Consider the following 16,129-nt stretch of genomic DNA (forward strand, 5'->3'; position numbering starts at 1 on the left):
TTAGAGGGTTTAAATTTCAAAATTTTCTTGGTCGGCCCCAGCTATGGTGGGGCCTCCTATAGCTCTCATTTTAAAACATAAAAGAAACGGTGCAAACAGTTTTAAACATCTGCCATTTATCCTTGTAACATCCCATTGTCTTTAGCAGTTGCTAGCTAGTCTTCAAAATAAAAAAGTCGAATGCTATGAGAGGCTCAAAATTTAAAAGTTGTCCCGTTAGCGCAAACCATGGTTGCGTTTCCTCCGTAACTAACATTTTCCTCGCTTTCTTAGATGCTTATTCTTAGAAGCATCAAAGACATCGGGTCCTTTATTTCAGGAAAATATATATTTAAAGCAAAGGCTTAAACAGAAAGAAGCAACAGGTTTATTATGAGGTGTAATTTTGAGCAGATTGGCAGTGATCAAAGGAATCCTTTGATGTTTAAACCATATTTTGGAAAAAAGAGAGTTAACGATGGCGATTGTAGCCATACTAAATTGAAAATTTCTCCCGTCGGCACAAACCATGGTTGCGCCTCCTCGTTCCCAATTTGAAAACTATTCACGCTAATTCACAATTAATGCCCATGGGTCCCGTCAACAGGGGGCCAGAGGGGGCATGGCCCCTCATGTTTTACCAAAAAACTTTGTACTTTTAAAAGATTTCCATTATTTTTACATGAATTATTTTTCAAATTAAATTGAAATGGGTCCTAAAATAGTACTAAAATTTTCTGTTGCCCAACCATGGTGGGCTTTGTCAATTTGCTCAAATATACCTCAGCCCTAAAAACCAGGGCCCTTTGATGTGACCCGCCAGTTGTCAAACTACTTTTCATATGCATAAGTCAAGATTACGCCATTTTTCCTATCGGAAACACCCGAAAAAAACTTGAATTTGACCCCTGTGATATATTCTTGACTTACGCGAATGAGAATGTTAAAAAACTGATTGACAATCAAACACATACCTATTTATAGGCAAAAATTAAGTTTTTATAGCGGCATTTTATCCATACCAATGGGTCTAAACGTGGTCTAAAAAAAACTGAATCAATCCAGAGAATATGAGCGTGAAAACTAAATTTTCTAGGTGTAATGGCGTGAAATCGAAAAAAAATTGGCGTGATCGTGAAAATCAAATTTTTCAGGCGTGATGGTGTGAATTTGAAAAAAAATTGGCGTGATGGCGTGAATTTGGGGTCCGCTGGGGGGGGGGGGGCCTCTTAATTTGAAAGTAAACTTTAACGCTGGTCCTTTATCACGTCAGCGATGAAAAAAACGCAAATAAGATAAAGGGCCTAATGTAATCAATGTCTCACCTATTATCAAACTATTGCCAATTGACACTAAAATGCGATTCACGTGCAAGTTAGTCCAGGTCGACGCCCGTCCTAGAAAGAAGGAAAATAGTGTAGCGTTTTAGAGTTAATGCTGCAAGCAAAATTGTAGACGATGTTATAGTCCGTTACAGTGATATTAAATACGGGAGAGTTTCGAAGAAACAACTCTACCGACTAAACTAAATTTTCTTCGACTTTGGGCTTTTTTCTTAGATAGTGATTCTTCTTAGACTATAACATAGTCTAGCAAAAGTGCCACTGATATGAAACAAAGCGAAACAAAGAGTCAGGATTGGAAAAAACTCCAAAAATTACCCTGACTTCCGAGTGGGTGGCTTCGACACGGCTCCGGCTCGAACGACGGTGATGATAACGTGTAAGTAACGCACGGTGAGTAGAAAAGAGTATGAAACAGAACAATAAAAAATATGTAAAAAATGTAAAAAACTTTGATTTTCTTCGGCAGTAATTTGGCAATTCCGGAGGCAATTCTTTTCTCGATCGAAATGTTTTTGGAATGAGTCACCACTTTTTGTTTGCACACCTCCTATGGATATGTTCTAAAATTAACTTTTGAAGTTATTCAATACGAATGTTTTGATTCATTCGAATGTTTTGACTCAAATTCGAATGTTTCGAAATTTCCCGCGTTTGGAATGTTTTGATCGCAATGTAGAGTTCTCTTTTTCATTTTTTGTGTTTGTTTCGGTCGCAGACTGGACGTCAAATTTCGAAGCTGACTGCATCAACTTTTTTATCAATATTTCACACGAAGGAAACTGTATCGAGCTGATTTTTACAGAACTGCTTCCTGACATACGCGTTGTTTCTTACGAAGCTTTTTTGTCCACAGGTAGCCATTTTTTTTTTTTTTGAAAAAACCGGGCTTTTCGTGTGCTTCCGTGCAAAGTTGGATCTTTCGGATTCTACTCGTTCTTTTCTAGAACTTTTTTTACACATTACGGGCAATAGGTCAAGGCAGATAACTACCAAAAGAAATTCTCCAGAGGTTTGTTTTTGTATGACTTTTCAGGGTTCAAAGATGTTCGGTCGCCAATTAGACCGGTCACCAACTGGGCTCTTATACCAAAGGAATAGGAACCATTAAATTCCATCCAAATCCAAAAATTTTCCAAGGCTGCAACAAAATTTTATACACGTGGACAGGCTAAATAAATATATGGATATTTTTTGTAGTTGAAAATTAATTCAAGAAATTTTTGAAAAAAAGCATAAAACACAATTTCAAGTAATTTTGTTCTAACATTAAGGAGATTCATGGTAAGTTGGTACAGTGATTGTATTGATGAGTCGATTCGAAATCGCAAAGTCAACGCTTGCTTGCTTTATGTCTCTACCACTCCAGTAAATCACGTGGTGCTTCTCGACTACGTTTCCTGTTCGTTCACGCCTCACTTCAATCAGGGCGCAGATGTGGATGTGTACTGATTCAAGTTCTCTTGAAATGATTGCGGTAGCTCTTTCAGGTCGACACGAATTTGGGTTATCATTAACCTCCAAGCAGCTCTTCGTGCTCCACGCATTCCACGCATGCGTTTCAATGGGAATGGTTCTGCAAGAAGACCTGCGAAGGTTCTCGGGTTTTCTTTGATGACCGACACTCTGAAATGTCATAGTACTTTTCACGATTCAATCGCGGCATTCGCATAAAATTTATCGATTTGCTCGGGCGTCTTTGGATGCGTGGGCTAAAAAAACCGATTCTACTGCGACCGTGGCTTTCTTGCTCCGAACCAAATCCAAGATGGTACCTGAAATTCACGTCTTGGCTCTTGGTCAATGTTTTGATTTTTATGGATTTTGAGACTTATGAAGGAAAATTCAATGTTTCAAGTGTTGTTTATTCATTTTTGTGTAGCTCTGACATACACCCACAGAAGTGGCTGCTCATACTTATTGACCTAAAAGTTCTCTTATGTAATGATTACTTCTCTCTTGCTATCTGCTTGATTATTAGGAGGAATGAAGCATTTTATCAGATTAATAACTTAACGTGTGCGAAATGTTTCTCAGGCATTCAACCGACAAAAAAATGATTCAAACACCAAGAGGTTGACTAGTTTAGGCTCTATTTGTATTGTTGGATATTTGGATACTCTATTTGGATAAGATATTGGTGAAATTTTATGTTTGTTGAGCTTTTTTAAACGGTTTCGGTGATCAGTTTTTGGGTTGCATACTTTTTGCAATCAGACTTCAAAAACCTTTCACGAGAACTGTTTAATAGATTTGGAAGATAAACAAATACCAACTCTAAGTTCTGAAAAGTATTTTTGGCTTGAAAAGGTCAAAGGTTTTAAAACTCCAAATTAAATCATACTATTTATGATTTTGTAGCCATGATATGTTTAGGTGCACAAAAGGCATTCCAGCAGCAAAACAGATAGTATTTTTGACAGGTGAAGATTCAGATTGTTCTATGTATGATTGCCTGTTATCATCTGAAAAAATTCTTGGGAAATATTCAATATTTCAAAAGATACAGAGGTTTTTGCTACTAAGTTCTTACAAAAAGTTGTTTCCTATAAAATGATAAATAAATCTTGAAAACTGCGGGCCAATCGGATACCGGTATCTGCTCACGTGTCATAGTTTTTCCCAGACCCCGCCGAACGCGGTTTTGTAAAATTCCGCTGAATAAACTTTTCAGATCATCATATGCCTTAGCAATGGTGATCGGTTATGAGATTAGGTTATCATTGGGGGTTCGAACGTTCCAAGCGACGGTTTCCACCACCACTGCACGATTTATCAACATTATCATTACTCAATATCATCATCATTCGCTAGTAAGGCTGCCCCTCGGAAGACGACACTGCTTGGGGTAAGAGCCAAGTCCCTTTACAGGAAACACTCACGACAAGCGGCAAAGCAGAGATGAGAAGGCTGAGAGGGAAACCTGTTGCGAGGTGGCAGAGTTGAAATCGTGTTGATTAACAAAACTGCCGGTTGCCAGAAGCAATGTCGGATTGACATACACAACTGCCAGGTCCCAAAGATGACGCCGAGTTGACGGACGAACATATTTGCCGATGTCGTACCCTGACAAGGGGGGTTACAGGTGGAATAACACAGGCCCAGCTGTGAACACATAGGCTAGTGGAGGGAAGGAGTCACCTTACTTCTCCATTCGCCCTAGCCACTGTCCCTACACGTATACAACATATGTAACATACATATAACATTAAAAGGATGACTAATAATACATGTGTGATGTAGGTGTAATAAATAATACAAGTATTATAGGTCCGTGTTAACAGATTATCAGGATTAACAGAACGTGAATTCAAAGTTAGAATTAGTGAACACAAAACAACATTTGGTAACAAAAAGTATATTATCGTCTTACGTTTGGGAATTGAAAGAAAAGAACTTGAACCCCACTTTGAAATGGTCGATAGTAAAACAAATTAGCAGCTACAATAACTTTTCAAAATCATGCCAGCTTTGCCTTTACGAAAAGTATGTGATTTTAAATCACCCGTCCCAAGACGAACTTTCGAACAAACGTTCCGAATTAGTGTCGAAGTGCCGAACATGAATAAATCTTTACTAGCCAATTATAAATCTAAAGATTAATTTAATTGTCATTATTCCCTTAGGTATCAAATCACATTTCTAATTCAAATTTTCATAAATCAATCTTATTGCCCCCGCAGGAGCGTAGCGACGAGGAGGCACTCATAGTTTCACGCATAGATATTGGACTGGAATCTCGAAATTTTGTTGTTTTTTTGTGTTTTGTCGCCCAAGCATCCCCGTAGTTAATCTCTTCCGTAAATGCTCGGTTTTCATATTACGTTATATGGTATTATCATTATTACATATCACAATTTTAGTTTTGATTTAGGTTTGAAAAGCTGAAGCGAGTGTTATAAATGCAAATCAAAACAGTGTATGATAGAACACGAATTACAATATTACTTGTGCAAATCAAAACAAACAAAATGGCAGACTGGTTATGATGATGATGAGCTGATTCATTGACTAGAAAAAGTGTTTTGTATGTCAAATTTAGTTTCTTGTCTTTAAAACTGAATACTAACTACTGTAATTTAGTCAGAAGTTCACTTCAGCAATGATTTAAATTATTTTTCCAGAATCTTTAAAGAAATTTGCTTAAGTTTTCAAATGTACATTTGATATTTTTGTTCAAACTCTAATTTATTTTTGTCTGTCATTTTATTGATAACTTCCTTTATTGTTTATAGGGCTTCTTGAGCTTTAAATACCATCATATGGTCGTAACTCGAGAAAGTCCTTCTTAACTTAGTAAAACAACCGGCAAAGTACAAAAAAGATGAATGTACGCATATGTAAAGTTGAATCCAAACGTGGTTGATTTTTTCTTTTGGTCTTCAAAATAATTTACCTCACTTAGAGTGTTTTTACGTCTTTTCAGTGTGGTAAATCTTTTTCAAAAACCTGAAAAAAGTTTGTTTACTCGTTAAACTTTACATGCACACGTTAAGGCATTTAACGGTGGTTAGACTAGGTACACAGACAGTCATACAGAAACACCATAAAGGGAAAGTATATCGCTAGCTATAAACTCAAAAAGTCTAGCTTCCTGAAGGCGCGTCTCTTCATTGTCTGCGCTGCGATCAGCTTGGAGAAAAGATTGCATCATGAAAAAGGACTATGCCCTTGAAAAGAAATTTAGGCGCATTTTAACTTTTCTCGACTGTACGTCTGAATGAACCACAATGGCATTCCTTTACTTTTCTTTTGACCAACAACATAGAAGATTTTGCTTGAGAAGTGCAGTCACAGCGTACGCTAGTGGACCCCGGGCCTTAACTAGGATAAGTGAGTTTCTACTTCACCCAACTTAAGATGGCGCAGAACTTTTTGATAAATTTTATACGCAGTATCCTCTTGACTATTGTTTATTAGGCAAAGTAGCAACAGAGAAATGTTGAAATATAGCAGCCCATGAAAAAAAAACAAGCTATTTCTGATTGGTTACCTTGTGGATTTATTCACTGCGTATGTCCATATATTTTGCCTACAATCTAAGATGTCTGCGACATTATTAGAAAAGGTCTATTTAGTGAATAGTAATCATGACATATATCGTTATAAGAAAGAAACTAGGAGAAAAAACAAACAAACAGGAGATGTAAAAATCAGTAAGATAATGGTACCATAAACTTTTTAAATATATTTTTGAGAGGCTTTTCCAGCTTTTCCTTAAATTTTATTAAGTTATCAAGCTGCATGAATTTTTCAAGTATGTATTTTTTTATAATGGAATATATTTTTTTTTCAAGCAAACGCCTCAATCAATCAATAAATAAATCAATCAATCAATCAATCAATCAATAATTAAATCAATCAATTATTCCTGATTATTTTTTAATGTTTAATCTTTTAAAGCATTAAAGCTTTATAAGTACATGACATGATCTTTATGTGGGGGCATTTAGTGAAAGCTATGACTAGTAAGTAAGAAGTACATGATGTCCCGAAAGAAAGTATCGAGTCGTACCACTTCTATAGAAAGAAAATTCTTGCGTGTGTTTCACTAAATTTGCAATGTTTTTCCAAGTTTCTCTCTATGTCATATTAATTGTCATGGGACATCTTTTATGAATAACTTTTATTTTGTTGGTATATATTTTCTTACATTTTGTTAAACACACGCAACCGCCTTCTACTCAGTATCATGTTCGAACTCAAAACTTTTTTTCGGGACACCCTGTATGTAGTTTTTCAACAAATTAGTTCAACAAATTCGTAAAAGATGAAACTGACAGTACTAAATTGATTCTTGTTTACTTTTTTCTTAAAATTAAGTCGATTTACATTTTTTTGGTCATTCTAAAATAAACATTTGCTTAGCCTGGATATAATATCCAGGCTGTAAACTATTTCACAGTTTAGTTTTTTATATTTTTATGTTCTGGTTTACAGCCTGGTCTCCCTAGAGCGATTTGCATTCTCTTTAAGAGAATGCAGTCCGCTTGCTTGCGCTCACTTCGCTAAAACCGTAAGGGCCAATCTACACAGCGCGGAGCAATTATAAAGCAAAAATAGGATAGTCCTCCAGTTGCTAGTGAAGATAGGGCTTTCTGTTACATGAAAACATGAAAAAGAAGAAAACAGAGGCAAGTTCATTTTCCAAGAAAACATGGTTGGTCATGATAATGCATGCAAACTTTTTTATGGACTTTGGTGTAATCTTTGGATGTTTTAAATAGTTTTAGATCTTGTAAGACTGCTTTTTATTAATTTCTGTTTTGCTGCCCTGGGTTGACTAGGAAACATGGGTTTGCACTTTCTTTCTCTAGGGAGACCAAGCTCTATAATTTTAGAACTTTGTATGTTGAGGTAATTTTTGTTTTTTCTAAAATTTTGAGCTTGGATATCCAGGCTAACATTTGCTTTGAAAGCTTTGGAATAAACATTTGTCAGGTTGAAGAAATTATCTAGTTACTTATCATTAATAAAGTCAATAGTTTCTCTACCCTACTTAGGGAAAGAATTTCGGGTAATTAAACGAATTGCCACACAAATTTTGCATTAATTTGAATTTTTAGTCATTTGCCAAAATTAATTCTCACTAAATTTAACAAAATACCTTTGCATGCTTTCCCCAAATTATATTCTCTAATAATTTATATTATTCGATCTCGTCTCTTTGCAGTGCAGTTTGGAGAATATAAAATGAGAGCCATCAGTAAATCGAGCTCCAATTTTTATTGAATAACCGTCCTCAACACGGTTAGCTTCAAATGAAATAATCAGAAACTCTAACAAAATTACTCACTTTCACTATTAAACTCTACATCACATTACAGTCTGATTCTCTTGTTTTTAATGAGCGTCAATACTCAATAGGGAATCTCATAAACTTAAGTACTATTTTTAGTTCAGTATAGTTTTTCCATAGAATTCAAATTATTCAGGGCATTCTTTTTAACAGAAACCATTTCTTAGTCAATTTTTCCCTTGGGTAGAGGGTCACACTGTTTCTTAACCAGTGGAGCTTAATTCTCACAGACGCCTCCTAAACGCCCATGAGCTTGAGATGGAACAGAGATGGGTGAAAATTGCACATCTACTGCAACTATGATTGCGGACTCCTTGATCTTGGGTGGTGCACCCGGCTTGATCTCGGGCTTTGCATCTTTGACATCTGTACCGCCATTGGGAGGATAATTCTCAGCTTGAGGTTTACGTCGGTACTCGTTCCCAGCCCCAACATGTTTCATACGTTTCGCATTGAAGTACTCTCTTGTGTTCTGCCGTGGCCGTAACAACATAACGTAACATTTTCTGCTGTACATCAAAAATAGGGTGACATAACAATTGATGGTTATGATAATGGCTCCTAAGAATTCCTTATCGCTATGTAGACGACGGAAATAGGAAATCGGGAAACTAACGCTGAAGGAAACCGACGTGATCAAGATAGTGTAGAACAACGACATTGCTTCATTCATGATGTCAGGTAGTTTACGGCAACGGTACGCTTGGACGGAGCACGTCAGCTGGAAGACGGTTAAGAGTAGAATCTGGATATACTGATGAATCAGAGTATTGCAATGGTTGAATCTGACCATAGATAGATCATCAGTGTACGAAACCATGTTTGGTGAAATTCGTAAGGAATTTATAGCTAGACTGCCATTGGTCAATATTAATAGTACAAAGACCGTAAAGATTTGGAGTATAATTGTTCGTTTAATTTCTGTTGCTTTCAGTTTGATTTTAGAAGCAAAAGCTTTGACAAGTTTCTGCGATTTAGTATAGAGACAGGAGACGTGTAGAGTGTAAAGGATGCTTAGAATCAAAATTCGTCCTATACATAATTCAATGTCGAGATGTGGTATTATATAAAGACATCCTGTGAAAAAGAAAATTGAAAAGATACTTCCAAGATGTAAGAACGATAGGAATTTGTCTGATGAACGCACTATCGGTGTATTGCGTTTCATCACAAACAAAATTAACATAAATATGGCTAGTACACAACCTAATCCTGACGTAGTACATAAAATCACGCGTTGTTCATCGTCAAACAGAAGTGGTTTGTTTGTATAAGGGTCAACGCAAGCTGTTCGTTTGCCGTTATCTATACTGAGGACACCAGTGCAAGGCGTGCAAGATCCATCACCCGTACCAAGTTTGATTGTATTTTCCGGACAAAGCTCACATCTTGTGCGATGCTCTTCGTCGAGTAATGTATTGGGGCTATTCACAAGACCGTACTTCGGCTGGAATCCAGGCAAACAATTTGTAGACGGACACTTGAGCTCAGCGAAGGAAGCATTCTTCCAGTACTGATGGGCTTTATCATTAGTATTGACTGAAACCTCTTCGAAAGTATATTCGAGAAGCGGTAAAGTATATTGGCGTTTTAAGATATTTGTACTTTCGCTGTAAACTTGCGGTAATAGACTATAAATCCTGTCTTCAGGATTGTGATTTAGTGCATCCCAACTTAAGATTCGTAAAAGACGGCGTACATAATCTAACATCATAACGCGTTGCTCATCTTGGGATTGCAATTCGTGGAGATGTTGTCGCCGTCTGTAGAACATCTCGAGTACGTTATAATTGTCACCATGTGGCGCATGCATATCAATGTCTTGAAAAATAACGGTTCTATTTTCAAGGGGTTTAATTTCGTTTTTGTATCTGAACAAAGAAGCAAGTCCATACAGGGTTGAATCTGTGTAAGAATCCCCAAAGAAAATAGCAACGGAATTATCGACTCCAGGTGACGTTAGAAGAGGCATGATTTTGTTGCTTAAGAAAATTGCAGGGAAATCCAAAAAATTTTCATCAATAAAATTTTTGCCATATTCAAGAAGTAAGTTAATGGTTTTCTTTTTAAGACAATATTTCTTCGTGTTCTTTAAGTGATCATACGTTCTCTGAAAATATTCTTCATACCGTGTTATGGGTTCATTGTTTTCGCTCGATGTTTGAACATTAACAAAAGTGACGTCATATAAACCGAATCGGCTTAAAAAATCCGTCACTTGTAGAGTGTAATCCGTTATCATGAAGGTCGGGTAACGTTCGTCACAGCTCTGCGGGATACACAATCGAGCAATGAGTGGATAAAGACTGCTGACAATGTCTTGTATGATTTTTATCATTTCTTCAGTCACGTGAGCGACTATAACTAAGATGTTTTGTTCGCGATAAATTGGAGATTGTGTTCTATTCAACAGGGACCCACTTTTCGACTCCTCGTCCTGAGTAGTATCACCTGTTTCATTACCCGTGACTGGTGGAAAGAAATATTTGTGATCCAGGAACATTTCTGTTAAAAGTTTGATCAAAGTTTCCGTGTTATTACAGACGCTATAAGGAATGAAAGTGTTAGATTTCATGTTACTCAGCTCTTCACGAATTTCACTGATCATACGTCGAGACTTCAAATTAAACTCGGCGTCGGTGTCAGAATTCGACTGACGTCCGTCTTCCGTTGAATTATCATGGCTGTCGTCGGGACATGCGGAAAAAAAGCCGATGATCAGAAATTGCTTTAAAATATGACCTTGTGTACTTTCTTGTACATACGATCTGCTCGTAACAAACATCAGCGATTGGGAAAATATAAGAATGAAAAACATCATTACCGCATACTGAACCATTGTCACCACCATTCAACAGTTCACGTTGATATTTGCGTTTACGTTAAAGTTACACGTAAGTTGACTTCACTCCTCTGATATCAAATCTTGGTGAGCGTTTTAGGGCCGTAGATAATGAATTGTTAGTTTCCTGGATAGAAGCTTAAAAGTTATCATGTGTACCAATTAGCAATCTTTAACAATTTTCAATGATAGCCATAGATTTGATTTCCAATCACAAACTGTCCGATGAAGGTCACATTATTCAAGAATTTTCTATTGCTAGAGTTCTGTAAAAATACAAAAGTGACGAAGGTAGAATGCTTTTATACCTCTGATGTCAGTCACTGAAACAAGCTTATGTGCTGTTTTCTTAGAAAGATTAAGGTATTGTTAGCATCACTATAAATATAACTATGTTATGAGTTATGGCTTCCGTATGGAATTATATGAAATAGACATTGATCTATATCCTTGCAGATTTCCAATTACTGTAAATATATAAACATTCTAAATCTCATTTCAAGCTAGTGCTCAAAGATTCTTACCAAAAAGATATTGAAAGATGTAGGATAAAGATTTTTAAATAAATCTTCTTTATAACATATTGGATCACATCTATTTTTTTCATCAGTGTGCGGAAATTTTGTGAAACTGTCAATCGCTGCAACTCGAGAGGTTCAACTTTCTCGTGATTGCCTTGGTATTTTTTATGATTTTTATGCACAATGATGTAAAATAGTAATGTTTGAAATCTGAGGGAGCCCAATATTCGGAAAAAAAATTCTTTTCTAGTTTTTCCTAAAGTATGTTTTACACAGTGATGCGAAATTGTAATCCTTAAAATTTCAAAATTGGTACTTTTCCCTCTTTCTTTAAATCCCAAACATGTTTAGATAGTTCCGTGGATTTTTCTTTAGATAGAAAAATAGAAAGATATTTTTTAAAAGAAAAAGTTTTAGACAAAATTGGCCCAAATTTTGGATTTGTGGAGTTTGTTACCCTGAGTATCAGAGGTTGAGTTTTCAAAGAATATATCAACCTCTGAAGACCAATAATAGAAATTTTATCGCGCATGTGTCAATCTAATCACTGTAGAAAGAATCAAAGATGAAGAACAAATATTACCATGTTAATGTCTAGCAGACTGTATCAGTGTGCAGTTTACTATTTACGAATTCCCTCAAAGTGTAATTGAAATGAGTTTCTTCCGAAAGAAATCTTTTACATGATCCCCAAATGTGTAACAGTAATTACGAAACTAAGGATTGTTTTTGCTTGTTTTTAAAACTTAGTATGGCTCCTTATCTCTAAAATATCGTGAAGCTAGTGTAAAACAAGCTTCGTCATGTTTTTCAAGCTTACGCATCTCTATGATGCTATGTTGTTATCTTTTCTTTTTCGTTCGAACATTTTCATCTCCATATCTATTTCAGGTAGGTCCATTCATCATGTTGCTTGTTTGTGTCAAAATAAGATTAAAAGTCTTGTTGCAAGGTTAAGAGACGAAAAAAACCTTCCTTTTATCTTTTTAAGTCATCAAAACTAGTAAGAAAAATATCAGCTTTGTATGAAGTGTGTAGTGCGTTAATCCTCTTTTGTTATCTTCGTTACTTCATATAATTTTAATGTTGTCTAAAGATCATCAGAGCTTTGAAATTCTAATACACTGAATGTCCTTAGGTGATAAACTAGATAAGCTATAATGCTTCAGGCGCTGTACTAATTAACTTCCACAATGAAATTTTTTCCTACCTTCTAAAGCAAAAATGCTTTGTATCTCATCAAAAAATTATTTCTTTAAGCTTTTTCTGAAAAAACATTTGTGTCTCTATGTCACTCAGTCTGTCTTTCACAAAGTTTTTAGGGCAGTCTGCAGACGAATTTCAAATTTTTGCTGAAATTGGGCCTTATTCCAATAGTCGAAAAATACTGAAGTTAGGCCCAGGGCGTTGCACACGTTAAAAATAGAAAAATTTGCTTACAAATTTACCTTTATGGTAAATTTTTTTAAATGTTGAAATGCTGGAATTTAAAAAGCAAAAAAAAAAAAATCGTCAATTTCGCATAAGGATTTCGCAATTTCCAATCATACAAATATAATTTTTATCCTTTAAGTGCATTTGTTTATTTTAGGTTCAACTCTCTGAGACAGTCCATGATCTTCCAAACAAATGGGAAACTGAAGTTGCAGAGTCAGGCTCAAACTTCAGTGTGGGTGAAAGACAATTACTGTGCTTAGCCCGTGCTCTGCTGAAACGAAACAAAATCTTGGTTATTGATGAGGCCAATGTCGACTTCGAGTAAGAGATCTATATATTCTGATTTGAGTAGAAGAAAACGAATTTTACGGATTTTTGGAAATTCCTGAAAATTTTCTTAGGATACAAACATCCTTCAAGGCTATTCCAAAAAAAAGTTTTTACAACCTATGTTGAAGAGGTCTTTTTTTGGAAAGGTGACCCCTGGCATTTTTGGATTTTCAACCTTATTTTATTAACCTAGATTTTTAAAGTCTCCCCCTGGTCTTGTTATTTTCAGACCCTTCCTGGAAATCACACATCCTCAACTGGGGTCCAGGCTATTTCTAGAATAATCGACTAATAATAATTTTATTTAACAATATTTTCCTCGCAATGTTCTGTTTTTAAAACCAATTCGTTGATTCAGGAAAGGATTCGTATGAAATTTCAAGATTGCACAGTATTAACCATCGCTCATCGATTAAACACGATTATTGATTCCGACTGGGTCATGGTAAGTAAAAAATGTGCTATGATGTTAAAACCAGAGTCAAAAAGAAAAGCGACTTAGAATACGTTTATCAGTGTAAATTCACCATCGGGAACACCTTGACACCTGGTGTTCCAGTGAATCGAAACCTCCGTCTTTGTTCCCTTCCCTCTGGACTCCAAGGGTCGTCCACGTGATCTGCTGGATGCTTTACATTATTAGCTCCTCTGCTACGACCTCTGCCATGACCTGCCTCTACCACGACCTCCTTCATCAAGCGCTCTTCCCACATGACCTTCTCCCTCAGGATCCTCCACTGGCTTTTGCAATCTTTCATTCTGATTTTCAGGTTCATCTTCACCAGAAAGGTTGGGGATTTCACCTTGATTCTGATAAACATTGTGTGCATCATCATCATCATCATCAACACCACGACCACGACCACGACCACGACCACGACCACGACCACGACCACGACCACGACCACGACCACGACCACGTCTGCCGCCACGTCCACCATCAACACCACGTCAAATACAAAGGTTACATCTTCCACCGCGTCCAGGAGATCGTCGACCTCTCGAACGCCCAAGGCCTACACGGTGGTATTCTGTTCTGATTGGAGTTGATTCATTGTTCATACTTGTTGGACTTGATGATGAATATCATTTTCAAAAAGTTCATTGTATTCTGCAAGCCCCACCAGGCGAAGATGGAGGGTTCAAGGCCGAGATTGAAAGGTTCCAAGTTGTGCTGAAAGTTTCATCAGGAAAATCAAAGTGCTCTGGGGGCTCTATAAAGGAAAGGGGAACCTCTTTTCAAAATTAGTTGGCTGTTTTTGTGTCAACCTTGAAAATGTATGTACGTCGCACGAGGGGAGTTGGTTTTAAACAGAAACTGCAGTATAAAATACTAAAAAAATCTTCTGATTCATCCTCGCTGAAAACTGAAAGAGTCCTCGAAATCAGGTGCTAAATCGTCTATAAAGTCATTAATTTCCTCAGCAGTTCGATACCGTCTTTCACGATACGCCATACCCTGAGTATCAGAGGTTGAGTTTTCAAAAAAATATCAACCTCTGAGGACCAAGTAAAGAAATTTTATCCCGGGGGGGTACTACCCTTGTCGACCGACGGGGGTGCTCCGCCGAGGTTCGAAAAATGGACCCTACGTGGGACTCGAAATTTGCGAAAAAAGTGACCCTGAATGGGACTGAAATTCCAAAATTTTCTACTTTTTCCCCAAATTTTCCAAAAATAGGCACCCTACGAGGGACGGACTTTTCTATTTTGGTGTTTTTGCGACCCTACCAGGGACTCGTGGAGGTTAAAAAAGGTGCCCTGACCAGCGGAGCATCCCTGTAACCCATTTTGCCCTAGTACCCACCGGGAATTTTATCGCCCATGTGTCAATCTAATCACTGTAGAAAGAATCAAAGATGATGAGCAAATATTACCATATTAATGTCTAGCAGACTTATATCAGTATACAGGTTTACAAAATTTATTTATATTCATTATCTTTTGATAAAACAAAGACAATAATTATAGTGTCGTAAAAACCGCTCTCATCCATAAATTTTGCAGGGTATCTTCCTACGCCTATTATGGTTGAAACGCCAGAAAATCATTTGCTTGGCCGATCACACGGTTGCTGGTTGGGATGCTGTCCAAGAATATTTGCTAGGTGATTTATTCGAGGTTGGAGAGGACGATGATAAGCGGAGGAAAGCTGAAGGAAGAGCCACCTCGAATTTGAAACGAAAGCACCAGCAGGATTTTTCCAACAAAAGAGAAAATACTCCAAAATTTCCGTGCTCACTTCGCTACATAATTTTTACAAAGATATTTACGTTTCATAGGGGGGGGGGCAAAATCAAAATGTTTTAAAATTGCCTCCTCAGTTTGCCGAATTTTAGTCGACCCACCACGCTACTGGCTAAGAGTTTATGAAATTGTGATATCGCTAACCTTACGCAACTTAAACCTTCCTTCTTCCCTCCCTATTGAATTCTAAGTACCAGTTTTCCCCCTAGGTAACTGTTATTCCCTAAAAACAATGATAACTTGAATAATTCACAACGTTTCCCAACCTCATAAAATATTAATACCAAAATGATAGAAATGAGGAAATGGTATTTTTTATAAGAACAATGCGGATCAAAAACAATAAAAACAATAAAATAGCAATGCTTCTGAATTGTTTTAACTTGCGGCAAGTTAAGGGTCAAAGTAGTACAAAACGGGAACTATGCACCTTAGTTTTTGCCTATATGTAAGGGCAGGATTATGGCGTTCTAAATCTAAGGATAGATTTAGAACGCCATGGGCAGGATGAAAACACACTTTTTAGGCTGAAAGGTGCAAAATAAATAAGAACAGCCAAACGTCTTGTGCTTTTTCTTATATTTAAGAAAATGTGTAGGTGAATAAGCAGAAACCAAGGAGAAAACCATGT

At 36.7% G+C, this 16,129-nt stretch overlaps 1 protein-coding gene across 1 annotated transcript; it reads right to left on the reverse strand.

Moving 5' to 3' along the window:
• Nucleotides 1-7,843: 7,843 nt before the first annotated feature.
• Nucleotides 7,844-11,268, reverse strand: LOC136807026 (uncharacterized). Its single transcript, XM_067063596.1, has one exon. It carries the CDS (start codon nt 10,970-10,972, stop codon nt 8,339-8,341), a length of 2,634 nt encoding a protein of 877 aa, XP_066919697.1. The 5' UTR covers nt 10,973-11,268; the 3' UTR covers nt 7,844-8,338.
• Nucleotides 11,269-16,129: the final 4,861 nt, after the last annotated feature.

This window comes from Clytia hemisphaerica, unplaced genomic scaffold (genome assembly GCF_902728285.1).
Source record: "Clytia hemisphaerica strain Z4C2 unplaced genomic scaffold, Clytia hemisphaerica genome assembly, whole genome shotgun sequence".
Lineage (NCBI taxonomy): Eukaryota > Metazoa > Cnidaria > Hydrozoa > Leptothecata > Clytiidae > Clytia > Clytia hemisphaerica.

Bases quoted from the DNA above. Each gene is read 5' to 3' on its own strand.
- LOC136807026 (XM_067063596.1), bottom strand. From the start codon at position 10,972: ATGGTGGTGACAATGGTTCAGTATGCGGTAATGATGTTTTTCATTCTT.